We start from the raw sequence: 22274 nt of genomic DNA on the forward strand, positions 1-22274 counted from the left end.
AGCAGAACTCTACCTGTGTGTGTGCGTGTACGTATGTGTGTGTTTGTGTGTGTGTGTGTGTGTGTGTGTTACCGGCATACAATAAGATAATAACAATTACAGCAGCAGCGAGGCCAGCCAGCGGCAGCTTTCAAACAAAAACAAAGCCAAAGCAAAACAGACAAAAGCAAGAGAGCGGCTCAACAAAGAGAGAGAGAGAGAGGGAGAGAGCGCGCGCGCATGTATGTGTGTGAGAGAGCTGTAGGTTGCGCAGGTCTACACTTTGTGTAGAGTTTGGACAACTGAGCGTGTGTGTGTGTGTGTGTGTGGGCGCTTACGTGGGCGTACGAGCAGCCTTTTCGAGCATGTCCTTCGAATTTCCGGGTTTTTGGTACTTTGACATTTGCAACATGCTGCTTGGCCCGGAGACCGCGAGCGAGAGCGCGAGAGTGTGAAAGAGAGCGCAAATGCTGGGCAACAACATTCCGTTAGTCGTTGCTGCTGCTTCTGCTTCAGCTGCTGCTTCGGCTGCTGCTTCCTGTTTACAACCAACACATGTTCGGCAGCGTGGAGAGCTGGGCAACGGGGAGAGAGGGGGAGCCGGCGGTGCTGGTGTTTGGCCGACAGCTATGTGGGTCTGTGTGTCGTCGGCTGTGCTGTCCTTTCGTGCCGGGCCAGAACCATTAAGAGTGTCGATTGTAGCTGGCGAACGGGGAGCGGGTGGGGGGGCGAATTGGAGGGGGTTTTTATATTGTATGACGGACGCAAAGTTCAAACAAAAGTATTTTTTTGCCCATTGTATTTCGATTTTTCAGGCATGTCCTTATTTTTATTCTGCCTGATTTCCTACGTGGCTTCACTTTTTCCATTTCTTTTTTGTATTTGATTTCTGCCTGGATTTTGTTTTCATTTTTGTTTGTTTGTTTGTTGTGCTTTTAGTTTTCTTTTTTGACGTCACGCGCAAACAAATGGAGTTAAGAGCATTATTTCATTTATGGATTGGGTTATTAATGTTGAATTGTTGCTGTTGTTGTTTTCATGTATTTTTAGTGCCCTTTTTTTTCATTTTTGCGCTAGGGCTTTCGTGACTGCTGTTTGCAACTTCCTGCCGCTGTTATTGTTTTGTTGTTGTCCATCATTTCGCCAACACAATTCCGGCGGCAACGCCTACGTTGCCTCAAGCAACAACACGAACAACAACAACAACAACAACAGGCACAAGCAACTAACTAAATAACAATAGCAATGTGCTACGAAAATGCCAAAATGTGTTGCCTGCTTTCAGGCGCTGTGTGTGTGTGTGTGTGTGGATGTAAGTCGGCTGCATGCTTTTGGCTTAGTTTGGATTTAAGGCATAACTATATATACACATAGACACACACACACACACACATACACTCATACACTTATATATGTACATACATATATGCCTGCCTGTGTATGCGACTCGCTTTGTGGTATTTAACCTTAATTTGATTTTTTTCCTATTTTTTTTCTCTTTTTGTTGGCCACGTTTCGTTTTGCTGCTGCTGCCTTTTACAGGTAGCTAAATTGCTTTTGTTGTGCTCGTCCTTGCCGCAGCCTTGTGGCTGTGTGTGTGTGTGTATAAGTGTGTGTGTAAGTGCCTTAGCATTCCGCTGCTTTGGCTGAGTTTTATTTTTCTTTCGCTTTAAAGAGTTTGAGTTTGCGGCATTGATTAAACAATTTGCCTGACAATTTTTGTTGCTCTAAACTGTCAGTTGGCTAAAATGTACTAGAAAATGTGGCCAGCTTCTGGTTGTTGTTGCTGTTGTTGTCGTGTTTAAAATAGCCGCATAAACAAATTGTTTGACCGCATTTTGTGACAACAACAAAAAAGAAACTGTGCACAGCAACAAATGAGCATCAGCTGCTATGCTTGACAAATTCACACTCACAAACGCTCGCTGCTTGCAACTGGCAACCGTCCCCCCTCCCCCCACGACCTGTGCTGCTGCCAGCATGCAACATTAAGATTATGAAAATATTTTTCACACTTTGTCAAATTATATTTGCTAGTGTGTTCTTTTGTTATTGCCAGCATTTCTTTGCTTTCCTAATGCTCAGCGCTTTTTATAAATATATATTTAGCTAAAAATTGCGCATACGCCGCGTGAAACGCATAACTTTAAATAGCTGCAATTTGTATACGATATTTTTACTCAATTAATTTTAGAATTGAATTGTTGGCCTTTTAATTAATTTAAATTTATGTCTATCGAGCTGTCAACGCACTTTTGCTGGCATATTCAATTGATTTGGTTTTAATGGCAAATAATAAATTGATAATAAATAAAGTATACGCAGCGTATAATGCAAATGCTTTGAACATATTAATTACATTTATAATGCCTGGATTAGCTTGTAGATTTTTAAAAACTAATCGAACATGTGCTTAAATGACGAATATTGCGCATACGCAGCGTGAGATATAAATGATTTTATTAAGTTCTATTATGCGGCCATTGAAGCTGTTCAAGAATATACTTATATATATATAGATATCATAGATGCATCCTTCTGCGTGTTACGTACATTTGCTCAAAAACAATAGACCCTGTTTTAGGCATTTTCATTGATTACAGGGTATCAATATTAGTTGTAAAACTATGCAATAGACATTTTGTAATGCACTTAATCCGGAAAAAATGAGCTCGATATTTTTTTTTTTATAAGCCTATAAGCTATAGCTTTAAGATTTGCAATAAATGTAAATTGAAATATATGTCGAGCCTCTGCAATATCTAAAGGCGACGCACCTTAAGCCGCACGCCCTTATTTCAACACGTTGGCAGCAGGCTTATGGATTTGCTCAATAGAAAGATTTCATGCGAAGTGTTTGTTTTGCAAACATTGAACAATTCCAATTAAAAGTTTTAATTGGCAAAGGCGGCTGGCGACATTATAAGTGGGCGTGCCGGCATTTCCATTAAGTAGAAAACACAGTTTAGAGTGCAGAGAGAGAGAAAGGGAGCAGTTGCAAGCAAAGTGCGCGTTCAACGTGCAGCTGCCACATTCGAGACATGGCAGATACATTATCGTGGCAAAACTTGACGCACTTGCCTGGGCCATTTGTCAAGTCGTCTGCGAGGCGTGAGCATGGCCAGCTTATCAATATGACGCACTATAAATACACTTCACATTTGGGAGAGGGTAAGAGTGTGGACTAGAGTGGGGTGAGGCGGGGCGGGGCGTGCATTGCGGCGTGTGCAGTCAATAAATGCGATTATGTCACAGCAACTGATCCATATATGCCATATCTGTGTGTGTGTGCGTGTGTGTGTGTGTGTGTGTGTGTGTGTGTGTGTGATTAGCAGCTAATTTGCAATCAGTAACAACAAATTGTTAATTGGCATTGCAAATGGCCAAAAACAGCCGCTTTGATTGGCTGACAACACATTTTTTGTGCCCCCTGCCCCTTGTTTGTGATGGCAAACAAATTTGTTTTTTATATATATATAAATAAATAAATACATCAATTGATGTGTGCCAATTGTTGTTGTTGCCGCTTTATGCAGTGTTAACATGCAACTCGATTGCCATTTGAACATGTCGCACACACACACACATGTAAAAGGACACGCGAATTTACTCAACAGCTGCAAATGCAATTTTTGAAAAGTTTCAACAATAAGAAAATAACTTATGCTTGCCTGCTTTAATGTTTTAATTGTAAGCAAAGATATTGTGTTTTTTTTAGGAACAAACTTTAAAATATATATATCATAAAATATATATGTATATAGCCGAATTGTCAGATGTATTATTGATGTTTCCATAGGAAAATGAACTGCATTAAGCTTGGCTTAGAACAAATCGAACAACAGACAATTAAATATTGCATTATTGTACAAAAGAGTGTCCCAAAGGCAATTATTTATTTTGTACATAAAGGATTTCGAGAAAGATTAGATTTGCATTAGAGCCACATATGAAAGCCGAAAAGTTGCTAGTTTTTGAGCGATGACTGTACCTTTTTTTTTTCTAAACAAACAGCCTTTACTTTAAAAATTAGTCGTATTTTTGACGAAATGATCTGCTTCAGCCAAAACACCATCACATCACATTGCATTGCACTTCATGCCAAAGCATCGCTCTCCTTCTCTCTCTCCGGCTCTCCCTCTCTCTCTCTCTCTCATTGAACTAACATAATCTAGTTCCCCGCCCACTCTCCGCTCAATGTCCCCTCATCTAGCGCAATCTTATCTGTGTGTTCATGTAAGATTTACCAGCTCGTAGCTATCACAATCGTCGCGCTGACCGCGCACATCAACCCCTGGCAGGCAATGCCCCCTCTACCCCCCTCCCACCCTCCCTCGATACATTCGGCGTATCTGTAGACGCGCACTAAAGTGGCTTATCAGCGCAGTTTAGTGTTTGTATTTAACTAGCGTGTGCTTTATACAAGTTTTTAATGCGGTAATCAAGCGCTTGTTAACACACGCGGCGTATGCGCAACGTACACGATAAGCGTCTGCTGCGCGGCACATGGCCCGGAGGTGGCGGGGGAAATTAAGTTAAAAATTATGCTGCAATAAATTTAAGTTGTGTAGCAAGTGCAGGCGGGCGGACAGTTGGGCCCCTCGATTGCCGAGTTTCCGCTTATTGATTTATGAAACAAAACGTGGACGCAGACGAGCGGCTGACTCGGTCTGGGCTGGGTAACGGGGGGGCACAAGCAAATGCACAAAGCAAAGTGATTCTCTAGTTGGTCACAATCCCCGAACCCATCCACCCACTCGTCATTATGCTGACCGATTATGACATATTTTAATGGCATTTTCTCGTTTGCCTTTTGCTTGCTTATGCTATTGATTTCTGGCCATAACGACGCCGCCCATGGCCGTCAGTTACGTTTGCTAGTGGGCGTGGCGGCTATGTTACATTTTGGGCAGCTGGGCACAGTCTGTCCGGCAAAAAGGGCTGTCACTTAAATTGCAATTATTGCGGCCATATGCAGCACGAATTGCTGTTAAATTGCTTGGACAAGCCAAAATGCTCGACCGCACCGCACAGCACAGCGGGAGAACTAAGTGCGGGCAAAACTTGCAGCAGATCATTTAAAATTGATATTCTTGCGCCCGAAAACTTGTTAAAAGGCAGCAATAAGAAGCACCCCCACACTGCAGCCAAAGTTAGGCTAAACGACAAGCTCCTGAGTTTCGAAAAAAGGCTCTCAAAGTTTGTAGCCAAAAGTTTTACTGCATTCTCGAGGACAAGTCCAAAAGGCTGGCAGTTACAAAAAGTCGATTTTGTATACCCTTGTGTAGGGTATTTTAAATTTGGCATGATATTTGACCTTTTGCAGATATCTGACAATAGTGCAGCTCGACAATTGAAAGTTTGATTTAAATATCTAGAAAAGTTTGTCATACGAGAATCAAATTTTCGAGCGATCTTTTCTATGAAGCTATATAATATAAAGCTTGTACAGGGAGAGTATACTTAAATTTGTCAATATATCTTGATAAGACAATATAATAAGGACATTCGATCCGGCTGGCTCAAGCATATATACTGCCAGCAACAGAAAGACACTTGAGAGACTGAAAGACAAGTTGGCATAGAAAAAGAGGGACGGGTGGACTGGCAGACAGACGGAAGGACCTGGCTACATTAACCCTGCTGTTGCTGCTGATCTGGATTATGTATACCTTACGAGGTAAGCGATGTCTTCGTCTATGCGTTACACACTTCATCACAATATCATAATACCCTCTGCAAGGGTTGGGAAATTTAGATTAAATTTGTTTTCATTTATTTTCTCAGTTTTAGCAATCGAGTTTATTATAATTTGAAAAAAATAATATATTGCTTTTCACGCAACAGCAGACTCAAATAAATTGTTGCTACACATTAACTAATTATAGCCCCATCTGATAAGTAAAAAATTAAATCTGTTTAAAGGAAAAAATATATACAAAAATGTGCTTTCTGTTTGCATTCAAGCTCTTGACTCTCAACTAATTGAGCGCAAATAGAAATAAGCTATATCGGGCATATATAGTTTATCAATAATACATGCATAACATATATGCACTAAGTTATTGTTGCCTTTGTTAAACCAGCTTCAAGCTTCACCTTTAGCCCCGCTCACATCATGAAACTTGCTCGCATTGTGCGACCTCTGGCATTGCCTCCAAACTACCTTCAGTTGTCATTAGGCACTGTAAACTTTTCAAAATGTATAAATAACATTTGAAAAGCATTCAATTATTTGTAAATGAAACTAAAGATGACCTTGGCGCTGCCCATGGCTACCACCTCCAGCCCTTATCAGCCTAATGGGCTGTGTCGCCTCGACCTTTGGCCCGCGTGGCAGGTGCTCGTAATACTTCCACAACGATTCTTATCAGTCGAATGTCTAACAGACGTTGTGTATATTTTCGTTTTAGCGCCAGACACAAATTTGGTGTCATGCCCAAGAGGTTTTTCCATTTTCCGCACGTTTTGATTTATCGCACAAAGAAAAATGTCCAAGCACAAATTTTTGTTCATGCTTGGGCAATATTTTATACAATTTTAAGCACATTAATATGGATTAAGTATAACAGATTGGCTGGCGAAAAAGCGAGGGCAAGGCACATATATTAATACCCTGTGAAAATTGGTATTAAATAAGAGGGTATGCTAGAATTTTAAGGCGCTTTGTAACTGGCTGGAGAAAAGTTCACGGTGAATATCTGAAAGTCAGCTGAGGTATGTGAATGCACAAATACCCTCTAAAACTTGAGATTTATTGGGGCCATACATATATAAATACCCTGTAAAATATGTACTTTAAAGAAGCTTGCAGCTGGCTGAAGAAAAGTTAATGGTGAGTATCTTAAATTGAGATCAGGCCAAACAGGTGCATGTGAATGCTAAATACCCTATAAAATGTGAGATGTGGAAAGGGAATAAACAAAGTAATATTAAATATGCTATTTTATGTTGGGCAGAGTATTTACTTGGCGTTTATCAAAAACTATTAAAAAATATTCCATTTTATATGAGAAAGAGCATCTGCCAGTCGACTTTATGGCATATTTACCCCAGCCAAATAAAGAAGAGTTGAAAACAATATCATAGAAAATTCAATTTCACATGAGAAAGAGCATACGCTAGGCGAATAAGAATTCTAAATATGCTATTTGTAATTAGACAGAGCATCTGCCCGGCGACTTGAGGCCGATATTTGGCACGTGGCATTCATTGCGGAATGTCTGGGGTACATTAAATGTTTCAAGTGGTTGGCTAAAGTTCAATTATTGCCTTTTTTTCTCAAAAATGTATCTGTCAGATACAAACGGGAGTCTGTCGAAACTTACCATTTATGCCGCTGATCAGTGGATAATTACCATCACGGCCGCCGATTAAGTTTTTTAAGCCTGTTTCGATCAGTGTTGGGGACGATCGCTCCCTGTCGCTCATTTTCTCATAAAAATCTAGTCACTTTTGTGATTATACACGAAATTTTCAACAATTAGTGTGACCAAAACCGTGTTTTGGTATTACTTTTTGGTATTTATTAATGCTTTTTGCTGCTGCTGTTGGTTGGTTTTGTTTTTTAATTACAAACACGGCACAACAATAATAATAATAATAATAATTGCTTAGATTAATTAATAACTTTTCAACCTTTTTTATTTATTTATTATTTTATTTTATTTTTCTTTTTGATTTACTTGCTGGCGTTAACTTTTGTAGCGTATTTTTATAGCTTTGTTTTTGTTTCTGTTGAAATCACAATGTACAAAAATGAATGTTTTATGCTAAATTCAATGTAAACTTTAAATATTGCACGTTAACGTTTCTTTATTGCTTGGCTAAATATGCATTAGAATTATTAAACTTTTTTTATATATATATATATATATAGTTAATTATTTATGCTGCTCGCTATAAATAAAGGCACCGCGAATTCATTCAACAATTTGTTCTTTTATTTATAATTCTTGCTGTTTATTTTATTTATTCTTCATTTATTGCTAATAACAACATTCGTTTGGAAATAACAACAACATGAAACGTAACAGAATTGAGTTTTTTTTTTTTATAAATTTAGCTTAATTTTTTTTACAATTCTTAAGTGAACTTTAATATTTAGGCGCATTGCTTTTGGTATTTTTGGTTGCAAGTTTTTGTGTGTTTGTTTTTTTTTCGTTGATTTTTTTTATAGTTTAGTTTTAGTTGTAGTTTAATTTAGTTGAGTTGTTGTTGTGGTTGTTGTTGCTTTGCTTCATTTGCTAATTGCGCTATTTTTATATATTTTTTTTTTTTTCTATTTGTTTTTTTTTTTTTTTGTATTTTACGTTGTCGTGCGTTTTTTTCAAATGCCGCTGCGTTTGAGTTTTGGCTACTTTTTCTTTTATTTAGCTTGTTGACAGTTGTTGTTGTTGTTGCTGTTGTTGTTGTTTTTATTGTTGTTGTTGTTGTTGTTGTAGAACGTTAAACGTTGCTGCTTATTTATTTATTTATTTTTGTTGTGGCACTAAAAATAAAATCAATTGCTTTTTGTTTGTGTTTTTGTTTTTTGGTTTTGTTTTTTTTGAGAGTTCTCTCGCGTTTGTTGTTGTTGTTGTTGTAGTTGGTATTTATTGTACAGTTATAAAGCACTAGTATGGCATTCGCATAGACTTGACAAACTTAATAAACAGTTAGCTGGTTGGCTGGGTGTGAGTGAGGGTGGGCGGGGGCTAGGTGGAGTGTGCGCCTTCACGGAAATCAGCGCCCGGCGTGCGACAAAGACAGCAAGTTATATATGTATATATATATATATATATATTATTTTGTTGGTTCGCTTTTGAGCTTTGCCTGATCGTGGGGAGGGCGCGGGCAGGTCTAGTGAGCGGGGGTGTAGTATTTTTACACTCACACACGCGCGCACAAGCACTCACTCACACGCATACAGACACACACACACGCGCACGAACACGCACACGAACACGCACAAACACGAGCACACGACAGGACGTTTGGCTGGGAGTCGCGGGCGCCGACGAGCGTACAACACACGACGACGAGCCGAAAATCGATGAAAAATGTTGACAGCTCACCGACACAAGCGCAGGCACACGCACACGCGCACGCAGATGATTTTTTTATTTTTTTTGTTTCTGCACAAATTTGTGTTGAAAAACGCGCGCGATTCGTTAGCGTTTTACTGGCTGTTGTGTCCTTGTTGTGGTCAAATTAATTGGTGTAGCTGTTGTTGTTGTTCTTGTTGTTGTTGTTGCTGTTGCTGTTGTTGTTGTTGTTAGAGCGCGTGGCGTGTTCTTGGTATTCGCTGCTGCTGCTGCTGCTGCTGACGCTGCTGCTGCCGCTGCCTGACGACGACTGTTCGCTTAGCGCCGTCTTCGGGCGTTGTGGGTGTCGTCGACGCAGCCGCTGCCGCTGCCGCTGTCGCTAACGCTGTCGCTGCCTATGCTGACTGAGCGCGCATGTGACAAGAGCGCAACGCACATACACACACACACACACACACGCACGCAGCTCGACAAACACAAGTGCACTTGGCTGACGGTTTCAAAGTGGCGTCGGCTCGCATAGGATGCGGAAGCCGTTAAAACTCTACACAAATGAGCGACGCTTTGGCCAAAGCTTCCGCTGCAGCTAGGATGCACTTGACTGAGAGCGCGAGAGAGTGTGAGAGAGAGCGCGCGTGTTGTTGGTGAGCCGCTTTTGTTTTTTGTAAATGGAGAGAATGCGCACGAGTCAGCTGATTTGCTGTGTGTGTGTGTGTGTGTGCGTGTGTGTGTTGTGCTTCCTTTTGCGTTTTCGTTGTTTGTTTTATTCGCTTGCCAATCGCTTGTTGTTGCTAATGCTTTATAGTAGCTGCCTGCTTTTTGCACTATGAGCGCGCGCACTAATACACATACATACGAGAAGCTCACACACACGAACGCGCAGAGACAAGCACTGTTGTTGTCGCCGTCGCCGTCGTCGTTGTCTTTGCCGTTTGCTTTGGTTGTCAGGCCAAAAAATAATACGCGTTTTTTGCTTTTGCTACTGAAAGTTCCTACTTGACACACGTGCTTCGCTTGGGCAAAGTCTTTTTTTTTTTATTTAATGGCAGCCTCTGCTGCTGCTGCTCGCCGAAAATGATTAATGCACCATGTTTCGAATGCCGTGAATTAATTAATGTATTATACGATTTTTGCACATAATTTTTTATCGAATTTTCTTTGCCAATTTTATTGTTTGTATTTAATTTGCGTCCACACGGCTTTGGCTGTTCATCTGACTCTGACTGGGCACACGCGCTCGTTGCAAAGTGTACAATATGCGCTCGCGGCGAACAGTAGAGGCAGAGCGAAAACGTGCTCGTGTGTGTGTGTGTGTGTGTGTGCGGGAGAGCGCCCAGCTACTAAGGGCAAACACACACACAGAACAGCAACAGCAACAACAACAACAACAAATAACACGAGTCGGCTATGCTCAGATACGCCACACTACAGATACAGATACGCTACAACTTAGAACCATGCTGACGCTGCCATGTGGCTGCCAACAAGCGCGCGCTCTTTCTCACACTCAAATGCCTTACGCCACATGCTCACACATACAGACGCACACGCTCTCACGCTGGCGTGCGCTCTTGCTCTCGCTCTCAGTGACACCGCGTGCTGTGCACATTTTGAACTTTTATTTTTGGCAACCATTTTTTTTTTCTCTTTTCGTCGCGCGCGCAACTCAAAACGACGAACGACTCGCAGCCGAGCCCGAAGCTCGGCTTTGGGCAGCCGACTCTCGCAAGCTGCGCAGCTTCGGCTATTCCATTTGTTGTTGTTTCTAATTGGTTCTATGCGAGGCGACAGCAGCTTATGGCTTTGGGCATTTTCCACTGCGTCTCAAAGTTCAAATTGATATTTTTAATTGCGCGCCGCTCTCACACGCTATCGCTGCTGCTGCTGCTGCCGCTCTCTCTGCTCTCGCTCTCTCACGCTCTCAGTGAGATCGCAGCCGGCACTCATTGTGCTGGCATTTTATTTATTTGTGTTATTTTAATTTACTCTACGTACTACAGTTTTTGCTATTACGTCAATGCGACTGCGGCGCTGACGTTTGTCTTTGCTCGAGTGTGTGTGTGTGTGTGTGTGTGTGTGTGTGTCTGTCTGCGACTATATAGCCTGCCTTTAGCTGTATGTGTGCGTGTCTGTGTACTGCGGCAAGCGGCATTTGCTGTTCATTTCAATGTTTTTAGGTTTTTCTCTGATTTATCTGCCATACGCGCGGGTTTTTTTTTTTTGGCTGATTCTTTTTTATTTTTGTTATTATTTCTAATATTTGTATTTGTGTGGCTGCTGCTGCCGCTGTCAGCGACAGCGACAGAGGCGTTGGCGTCGCTGTAGCAGCGCTCACGTGAGTCGATTTCATAGCTAAAAACTTTTAATGTGTGGAAATTTTTTTTTTTTTTTTTCTTTATATTTCGTATTTTTTTTTTCTTTGCATTTCGCTGTAATTTGTATAAATAAATACAACAGCAACACAACACAACGACAGCAGCAGCCAGCACGCCCCCGCACCTCGCTCCGCCCCGCCCCCTTATCCACATCGCGTATCGGTACATTTAGATAGGTTTTGTGTAATTTGCCAACTGTAATTGAATTTGCAATTCACGTAGCGACAAGACGCGTGCAATTAGAGCGCCTTGAAAATGACCGTTAAAGCAGGTGGCCAGTTGGCCAGGTGAGCAGGTGGGTGGTTGGGCGTAGGGTGGCAGTTAATGCAGCGGACCAAACAGCGGTTAACCGCTAATGAGCTGCGTATTTGTACGGTACACAACACTGGCCGCAGCCGCGGCCAATCAAACTGTTTGGTAGGCGCGTATAAAAAGATAACTACACAAATTTAGATCTGATAGCTTTAGCTCCGTCATAGTTCCACAATATCGCATAGTAATGAAATGCAGATAAGATGAATAAGAATAAGAATAATAAAAAAATAAAAAAAGGTTTTTAATAAAAAGCATTCGGTTTGCACCTTGATACAGATTTTGTTAGTTGATAAACTGGATAGATATGCTTCGTTTTTTTTTTTTTGATAATTATTTCCGCTTGATTTAATGACATGCTTAAGGAAGACCAAACTTATCGCTAGAGCTTTGACCCAGTTCAACAAGGCACAAATCTTGCAGCAGAACTTAACGAGTTTCTAAATTTCTCATTTTAATACCCTGTACTCATTGCCAAGTGGTTAAAAAGGCTATGATGTTTTTGTGGAAATGTATGTAACAGGCAGAAGGAAACATCTTCCACCTTATAAAGGTGGAAGGTATAAACCTGTCTGTCTGTCTTCCGGTCTGTCCGTCCTTCTATCTGTCTGTCTATAAGAGCTAGAGACTTGAAATGTTGAAGATAGGCTCTATAGTTGACCTATGAACGATAACTTGGCCCCATTTAAAATCAATTTATCAGAATCGATAACACGAGCTGCATTTGTTGTTGATTAAAGTAGGTTCAGGGTATCCTCTAGTCGGGCACGCCCGTCTAGAGCCTTTGACTTGTTTTTTGATAAGAAGCCAGACCGAAAAATTAACGCATGCACGCATAAAATAATGATGAAATAATTATCGATCAGAATAAGAATCAGGCTATGCCCTAGTCCTAATCTCTTGAACTAAAAGCGCTAAAAAATATCTTTTAATTAACTAAATACTAGAGTGGCTAGACTTGAGCAAATGAATAATATCTTCATATATCTATATATACATTTGTAATTCCCATAACTATGAGTTGTTATAATGCCTAATGCCGGACTTTGGAGACAACAAACGTGAGTCTATACAAAGTATCTTTTGGCTTAGCTCTAAACTCGTCCCGCAAGTTTAGCTGTTGTTCTGTGTGTAGCTCGAGCTGACCTCTGTAAATGCTATTAACCCTTGGAATGAATTCCAAAATGTAAATAAATCATATAAGAGAATTCAGCCTTCAACTCGTTCAACTACAAAGCGTACTAAATATAAATCGTATTGCTTGAAATTATCTATTCGTAAAATTTGGCTATTTCGGTGGCCGTTCTGAGTCATTCCACACACACACACACACAAAGACGCTTACAGCCCGCACAACCAAAAAACATGCACAAGTTAATACCAAAAACAAAAACAAAAAAATGTCGTTCAAGAAAGAATTTTGTATGTAAATAGAGGCAACAGAAACTGTCGCCCTGTCATCATGTGACATTCTGTGAATGAAAGAAACTAGGAAATGGCAGCAACAGGAGGCCCGTTGCTGGGCAATGGAGGTCGCCTTCAATAGATCAGCGACAGACTGAGAGATGTATGTACTATATGGCGGCTATATGCCCGGCTATATACGAACGAAACGTGTTCAAGCGCAATAAATTATAAATGAGCCCCGAAGCGAACGCAACTTTGACAACCCCTGCCTTTTGGCTTTTGCCACCTTTTTTTTCAGAAGAAGAACCAACAAAAGAATGTCGGAATGTGTGTGCGAGTGTGTGTGTGTGTGGGTGGGTGGGTGTATTTGTCGTTGGAAGCAGCAACGCACATCTCGTCAAGATATTATATATACTATATATATATATATAGGTAGCATCTATGAATCTATATCTATGCAGATGAACGCTCGTCGTCCGTCAGCTAGTTCCAACAATGTTGCCGTCACATTTGTTGTTCGTGTTGTTGTTGTTCTTGTCAAGGAACTGGGCAGGCAGCTATAGATACACACACTAAGACACTGGGTAAATCATTTATTTGCTTTGGCATTCGAAATGTCGCTGCCAAAGAAAATACATTTCGACAACAACAAATTGTTTGAAACTCTCGGCTAAGCTCTTTTTGTCCTACAACCTGGCAAATATTGTGACTCTTATCAGGCCGCAACTCGCATGCATATCACTAAATAAACAGCCGACGACAACCACGTTGACAGCCGAAGAAGAAACACAAAATATTTAAAAAAAAAAAAGTACAAAAAATAAAACGTGTTTTTTGTTGTTGTTTAATTTAGATTTTTTTTTTTTTTTTTGTTGGATTTACCTTTGAAACGCACACATCATGCGTTTATTTTTCGGTCTGGCTTCTTATCAAAATCATCACAAAACAAAAAAAAAAAAGTAGAGGAAAACATGTGAGCGGCTCTAGACGGGCATGCCCGACTGGAGCATACCCTGAACCTCCTTTTACGAACAGCAAATGCAGCTCGTGTTATCGATTCTGATCGATTGCTTGGAAACGGGGCAAGTTATCGATTGTATAAAATCTCGTTCTAGTTCTTAGAGGTGTTCAGATCGAAGCGTTCATAGATATGGACTGACGGATAGACGGACAGACTCTATATCGACACGATTATTCATATTGATAACGTGTTACATACCTGTTACATACCTTGAGACAAAACCTATATACCCCTTTTACCCCTTCTTCAATGGGTATAGGGTGGCATAAAATATAGCCTTGGCTACTAAATGCTCAGCCTGATCTAGCCAGTTTCATAAACTCTCTTCATAATCTTGAGTTCCCAATTTGTTGCTAAATGAAAACATTTCATTTGATAGGAACATGCGGAATTGAAACACTTTTAGCAAATTCACTTTTATTTGATGAGCTCTACAAGTTTTAGTGGCCACTTCTAATCCCTTTTAGGTTGGCCAAGAATAGAATAGAATTAGGGCAAACACTGGAACTGAGAAATTAGCTAAAAATAGTCCAGTCTGCCTCACACAAACTCAACGAACTCGCCGAGCATAATAGCTAGAGTTACTAAAGATAATTCCAGGCGTTAATGGAGATCGGTCAGAAGAGTCAGAAATTTGTAGGCAGTTCTTTGGTTATAGATATATTGTATAGATGCAAATTAGATCTTTCCAATACAAATGCATTTAAAGAACCTCCAAAGTTGAATAATATTGAAATTTTCCTGCATAATATCATGAAAGGTTTATGAGCTGTGCTATACCCAATTTCGGAATGGATAAGAAACAAACAATTAGCACGAGTCTGTCAGGCAGGCAGAGTCTCCTTGCCTATAGACATATATGTATATGCGATGCATTCGTATTTGTTTCTCTAATTTACCATTATCAGCTATGGCTATATATATATATATACACATACATATGTACAGAAATCTGTACTACATTTTGCTCTATTTGAAATCTCGCACATTTATACGTAAAAGCAACAACAATTCGTTAAAGACGACAGCGGCAAGTTGTACAAATTAACGTACAAATGAATGACGGAATTAGTACGAATGCTCTATGCTATCTGTGTGGGGTTAGAGAGGGCCACAGAGAGGGGTGTGTGGGGCATGGAGGGAGTCGAGGCTGTCGCTTATCAGAGCAAACGGCACAGAGCCAAGCAGAGGGTCACAGATATATATCTAAGAATCCAGTTTTTTTTTCTTCTCTTTGTATTGGGCCAATTCATTAGCAGCACTCTAATGCATTAATAACACCAAACCACGAGAAACGATTTTCATAGTTTTCATTTTTTAGCACTTTTTTTTAGGCATAGAGAACCAAATCTGAGCGCATCGCCAAAGATATGTATTACGCGCACTTGACGTGCCCGAAAGATGCCCAATTAATTATTTCGACATTTTTGTGCGGTTTAACGATTGTGAATCATTGTTCAATTGTTTTCTGATTGAACCAAATGCTGAGGGGCTCTTTAAAAGTGCTTTTCATATTTTACGAGAATTTAATATTGGGGGAAAAAAAAAGCAAATATTAGGCTGCACTGGAATGCGGTACACAGAGAGAAAAAAGCTGGCAAGCTATTGAAATCCTTCAATGAAATCAACTCTAATCTACGCGTATTTTCTTGAACGTAATTTAAGAAAAACTCATTACGTCAGTTTCTTACGCGCTTCTCGCAACTAAACTTGTCAAAGTATCTTTCAATTAATATCTAATATATATATATCATTAGAAGCTTTAAATGAAGGCTTCAAATACTTAATTTAATGATACACCTGGTTGCATGTATCTGAGCTAAGGTGCACTTCATTTAATGATGTTTTTGGTGCAGATGATTTCATGTTTAGCAAATCGTTTTTCTGTCAATTAGTAAGGCTTGCGGTTCAAGGACAGCAGGCGACTGTGAGAGATTGCTTAAATCATTTCCTGTTCTCGAACACGCCCCTAAAAAAACAAATGTGTTCCAATCTCGAATGCACACAAAAACCAATTTTCTATTTCCTCAAAAGGCCACGAAACATATTTTACCAAAACTAAGCTTGAAGGCAACAACAACAACAACAACAACCACAATGGAAATATTACCAGTTGCGCTGCACTTACAACAAATGCAAACACACACACACACACACACGCACACACACACCCTGCAGAGCACGTGACGTGCACGAAGAAACAACTCCGAAGCTCGACAAACAAACACGCACGACTTTCGCTGTCAAATAGAGCTCCAGCGGCAGCCCCTGTTTCATGCAAGCCAAGCCCACCGCCCCCTTAGACACACAAACCCACCCATACCACACCCCCTCCCTACCCACACCCTGGGCAGACGCACGATCATTTATAAACTTCAGCGTGTCTTTGGGCTGTCAGCCGCAAGGACAGCAGCAGGGCGAGACGTTTGCGGTGCACAGGAAATGCCCTTAAACAGCGCACGCACACACCGACACGCACTCTCCCTCTCCCACCCTCTCTCTCTCTCTCTCTCTCTTGCACGCACACAAAATGGCCGCCGCCTTGGCTGCGTTTTTATTGACCTCGAGAAGTTGAGACTAAAATGAATATGAAAAAAAAAAAATAGAAGAAGCAACACGAACAAAAAAAAACACGCGAATTTGATTGAGCTTTTAGTTTACTCAGTCCAAGCCCACCCCCCTCCCACCACGCACACCCCCTCCCCTACTGAGCCAGTTAATAGGCAATCGTTTTGGTTGCGTTTTTTTTTTCTTTTTTATTGCTCGCCCGTTAATTGAATTAATTATTTTTTCGATTGTGTCTTTATCAAATGGCAAACAGTATTCATTTCTATTGAGTATTTGTATCTGTATCTTTACTTTTGTATCTGTAGCTTTATGTGTGTGCGTGTGAAATGTAAATTCAATTAAAATTTTGCGTGTGACGTTTTGCGGCGCTTGCTTTGAGGCGCCAACTATAGAAAATGGGCGTGTCCGCAACATTTGCACGCCCTGACCTTGAACTAAACTAGTTTTATAATTCGCATAAAGTTGAATTTGATTTGTTTACCCCGAATCGGGCTACATATAGTGTCGAAATTCTGTGTACCAAGAAATTACATTTGGCTTTTTGTTGTTGTTTTGAAAAATATCTCAACAATTTTTCAATTTGCTGTCAAAGCGACAATGACGAAGGCGTCAACGTCGACGTCGACGTCGGCAGCGGCGTCGACAGCAGCAAAAACTGTCAATTAACGCGCGAGATTACAAGCCAAATGAGCCCAGGGGCGGCGTTCTGGGGGGGTTGAACGGTTGGTTAAGGTGGAAAACTAGACGCTAGACATGGGCTTAACGTTTGATGGATCACACAGAGCACAGCGCAACGGAGAAGTGTCAATTACAAGAGTTCAAAGCAAAAAAAAGAAGAAATATATATATATAGATATGTGCATAGAAAAACGAGGGGAGGTAAAAATGTAGAAAATTGAGTTGGGAAAATGTATCGCATGGTCATACCCAGAAACTGTCGCTCACCTTTCACATGAGCAAACCCACACACACCAAACACACACCACACACACACACACCACACACACACACACACACATGCATTTTAGTTCGGGTCCTAGCGGCCCCTGCTGCGCTGCCGCCCCCACACCCTGTCAATATGTCAAAAACCAGGCGGACCTCTCCAGTGGCACATTTTTCATCAGCTGCTGACACTTTGCTGCTGCAGCAACAACAATAGCCAGCCACGCTGCCGCTGCCGCTGCCGCTGTCAACGTCAACGTCAACGTCAGCAGCAGCGTTTCGCGTCGAACATAAGAACAAGTGCTCAAGAAACAATTGAAAGTGCACCACATAAGCAGCAAGAACAAGAGCCAGACCAAGAACAGTAAAAAAACAACAACAATATAAGTAAAGAATCACGCACCACGTGGCTATTAAAGTTGGCTTTTCAATTAAACTTTTGCCGGCGCTTTATTGTGTGCGGTGCACAGTGCTTCCAGCTGCATTGGGCAAGCGTTGAAATTTATAGCTGAAGTGCAACCCTCTATTTATGGGCAACATTCAATTGGCAGCGCGACTTTCAATTGAACACATTGCACAACTTAAAATAGTTGAAAATAAAAACATTTTGTTATCAGCGAAAATAATTAACATACTAATCGGGCGCTTTTTTTATGGGCATTGCACCACAGTAACCTGTTTTGCTGTTAATCGTGCCTTAAGGCTCTCTTTTACTCGTGCTTGGCCTTCTCTTTTGATTTGATATGTGCTAATTATGCATGTTTCACGCAAATACATATGTGTGTGTGTGTGTGTGTGCATGTTTCGAGTTTGCACCTCGCAGTCTGACTCGCTCTCTCTCACTGTTAGTTCTGCTCTCTGTAATGCGGCTCTCAGCGTTGAGTTCTTTTCTATGTTTACTTTATTCAATGCGAATGTAATGGCACACATAATTTAAAATGTTATTTGTACATATGTTATGTTTACATATTTATGTATATATGTATGTATGTATGTACATTCGTTATGACGTCTTCTGTGCATAAAACTTATATTGCGCTGTTTCTACTTCAAGCGAATACAACATTTGCGTGTGCATGCATGTACATATACACACACACACACATATGTATGTATATTATTTTTGCAAATTGATTGCTTGCCATTTACATGCGTGACTGCTAATCAAAATGTACCGTTTTGTATATTTTATAGCGCATTCTAATTAAAGCAAACCTACACATACATGTACACATGCATGCATACATACATGTACATGTTTACATGCATATGTATGTACATATGTACATTTGTACACAAATATGCCTGCTTGTAGGCTTGGCTGTTGAAGGGCCGGTCAAGCGGGTTTTGCTCTTCTCACCCCGCCCTCGCGTTTTGCAAATCTGTTTTGTGCCTCGTCTGCGTGGCAATGAACGATCATAAAGCAGCAGCACGTGTTGATCGAGTCAAAGCTCGTCCCCGCCTCTACACACACACACACACATACGCAAATGTAAAGCGCAGACTGTAATACATGTGTATGACATAATTGTAATTATGCCGTTGTTGTTGTTGCTGTTGCTGTTGTCTACGGCGCCGGCTAAAGCTCCCTTCTCGCAATTGTATTTACATTCACATTCGCATTTTAGCACAGTTCGGTTTCTGTTTCAGTGCAGTGCTGTGGTTCCTTCCATTACAAGCAATTTGTATGCATTTGGGTGCGAGCGAGATAGCGCGCTTATTACCGCACTTGATGGCGTTGCAGTTTTTGTTTTTGTTTATTCTTTACCTCCTCTTCTTCTATTTTGTGTGCCCTGCTGTTGTTTGTAATTGCACATTGACGTAATATCGGCTGGAAGCAAGTCGAAGCTGGACGAATGTCGGGGCTGCCCCCCCACCCATCAAATTGGGGAATCAGAAAAAATATCAAGTGCGGTGTTGTTTTTTTTTTTGCTGAGCTGGAAATTACTGGGAATTAGCTGCCGGTTATAAGAAGAAGAAGAAGCAGCAGAAGAAGAAGACAAGAGCTGATCATACAATTCTTGAGATGGGTATAGCAGCAAAATGCTTAGATTGTGTTTATTTGTCGACTATTAATCAAATAAAACAAGTTTATTTATAGCATTAACAGACAAAAGCTCTACAAATCTGTGGCTTAGCATCTGTGCAGCAACTGTACCACGCCACACAATTCAATGAAATGCGAACGACAACAATCGCCAGGGTGCCCAAGTCTATGTGCTGGCTGACCCCAAGAAACGCCTGACTCAATTCAATCTAAAATTTTCCAAAAGTGCCCAGACGCGTGCCAAGGCTTCGTCTGTTTTGGCGTCGCATTTATATTTAATGACACGAATTTCGAATAGATTAGTGGCACGCTTATTGCGATTAGCAGTCCGTGTGGAGCTCCTGAGCCTGATCTATGACCCGAAGCCAGCTGCAGGCAGCTTGCAGCCAAAACAAGTGACAAATTTTCCATGTGGATTTACGACCAAGACGCGCGCTCGACTCGATGTTATCAGGCCGAGTGAATGGATCGTACGGTCACGTCACAGATATTCCAGTGCGACCATGTGATCTGATTGCCAAAAGTGAGCGGCAGCAACAGACAGAGAGAGAGAGAGAGAGAGAGAGAGAGGGAGAGAGCGCAAGCTTTTCGTGCAAGCTTTTGCTTAGGCTCTGTTGACAACGCGAATGCGCTTCACACGATTTGCACTTTGAGTTCTAGACTGTGCCGAGCTACAACTGATAAGGCTCATGCCCCAAAATGATGAATGGTGTGCCTTGTTGTGCAGGTGTATGCGTGTGTACGGCAAGTTTTCTAATTAAAATTCTATCTTCATTCCACTTTCAATAGCTCGCAACGGTTTTCATCATCCACTACTCAAATTTGTATGGGCCCCAAAACGAAATAATCATGAGAGTAAATATTTATAGTCGCGTGGTAACCTCGTCGCTGGGCTGTTGATAATGATAAGAAAAACGTTGGCGATGCCGGCAACGATGACAATGCGTTTGGCTTTTGGTTTATTTTTTATTTAATTTTTTTTTTTTTTGGGTTTTGGGTTTTGATTGTGGCAAAAGTCCAATTGTTGGCAACAGCTCGAGGAACTACTGCCCAATACTGTTTATCGAGTTTTGGCGTCTCTATAATTAGTCTGATATGAAAGGCCATAAAAACCGAACCGAACCGAGCCGAGCAGCTTGGAGGCAACGATAACGTGCGCGGTCAGTCTATCAATCACATTGAGTTATGTATATCAATCTTAAGTTTATGGTGAATTGAATGAGGGCAGTGTAGGGGGGCGGGGTGAGGTTTGTTCTTGAGCAGAATAATATGCAGCAATTAGCCGACATCTGGGCTAAACTAATTAGTTTTTGTAATGTTTCTTTTAATGTACACAAAAAAAAAACATACATACATACATATGTATTTATTAATTCGCCGTGAGCTAGTTAAGCTGCAGGCTACAGTTGATACTCGACTTAGGCGCTTTAGCATTAGAGATCACATTTGAGCTTTTTAACTTAACTGCTCAAAAGCTTTAGCGGGTGTCTACTGTACTACTATAACATTTTTTTTTTTTGCAATTAATAATGACAACTGTTGTTGCGCTCTTTTCTATGCCCCTCTCTTTTTATCTGTTATTCTATTTTAATATACCATCCATATCATTATTTGTTTACTGTTATTTGTTCAATTCGCCTCGACAAAAGCAATTGGCCGTGTTATAAAAAAAAAAGAAGGCAAACTCAAATAATTTGTCACATGGTCTGGCGATTGGAGGCTTAACTCACACGCACACACATGCACAAAGCGCCCGCTCTCGCACACACACACGCACAGCAGCCAAATCACGCAATAGGCAAGCGTGTGTGTGTGTGTGTGGGTATGTAAACAAAGCACACACAGGCCCACACACTGGCAGCGCGCCGCACGTGTTTTGTGTGGGGGATAATGAAAGAAATTGGCCAGCAGCAGCTGAATGAGTTGAGTTTTGTGCTTGGGGGAGGCAAACTCACCTCTAATTGATAAATCCATAATGTTCTCAGGCTCTCTCTCAGCGTCACTGTTGCTGCTGCTGCTGTTGCTGGTGCTGCTCGCGGCAGACATCGTGATTAGCAAATGCGCAAAAAATTTAAAACGAAACGGTTTCGCTCCCAGAGCAACAACAACTGCGTAGCAACAAGCACTTGTAACAAATCAAAACCGAAACAGTTGTAAATTGAAAATCAAATTATGAGCGCAACGATCAGGCGAGAGCAGCGCTGCTGCTGCGCTGCTGCTGTGCCGGGTTGCCTGCAGTCACGTGGTCGCCTTTTTTGGAGAGTGCGGGAGAGTGCTTTAATTGTGTTGTTGTTATTTTTGAATGTGTGCCAAGCACGGTTGCCACAAGTGGTACACAACTAACAAAGATGTAACAGCGGGCGAGACGAACCTCAGAACAGAAAGAGAGAGAGGCGAGAGCGAGAGCGAGAGCCGATATACAAACTGAATATCAACTCTGCCGACTGCTCAGAGAGCGCGAGCGCGGCACACAGCAGTCATCTCGGTCGCACCGTTGGCGCGTTATATAAGGCTTATGTAATTGAGAAACGGCAAGGCATGCGCACGGCAGCCACAGTGGGCACACAATATAAATAGAAACGCAAATGAGATTTTGA

At 41.2% G+C, this 22274-nt stretch overlaps 1 protein-coding gene across 6 annotated transcripts in view; it reads right to left on the bottom strand.

Annotated features, from left to right (window-relative positions):
• Pdp1 (PAR-domain protein 1) overlaps positions 1–21738 on the bottom strand; it is a 70135-nt gene extending 48397 nt beyond the window's left edge. Inside the window, exon 1 of one of the 6 annotated variants that reach the window (XM_015175000.3) lies at positions 21633–21738. In XM_015175000.3, coding sequence (XP_015030486.1) covers positions 21633–21723 — 91 coding nt within the window. In that variant the 5' untranslated portion in view covers positions 21724–21738. Of the gene's footprint in view, positions 1–7307; positions 7824–21632 lie in introns of those variants that run through there. The other 5 variants (XM_015174999.3, XM_032434434.2, XM_015174997.3 and 2 more) reach the window with 5 other exon arrangements.
• Between the last annotated feature and the right edge of the window lie 536 nt (positions 21739–22274).

Source organism: Drosophila virilis, chromosome 3 (genome assembly GCF_030788295.1).
Source record: "Drosophila virilis strain 15010-1051.87 chromosome 3, Dvir_AGI_RSII-ME, whole genome shotgun sequence".
Classification (NCBI taxonomy): domain Eukaryota; kingdom Metazoa; phylum Arthropoda; class Insecta; order Diptera; family Drosophilidae; genus Drosophila; species Drosophila virilis.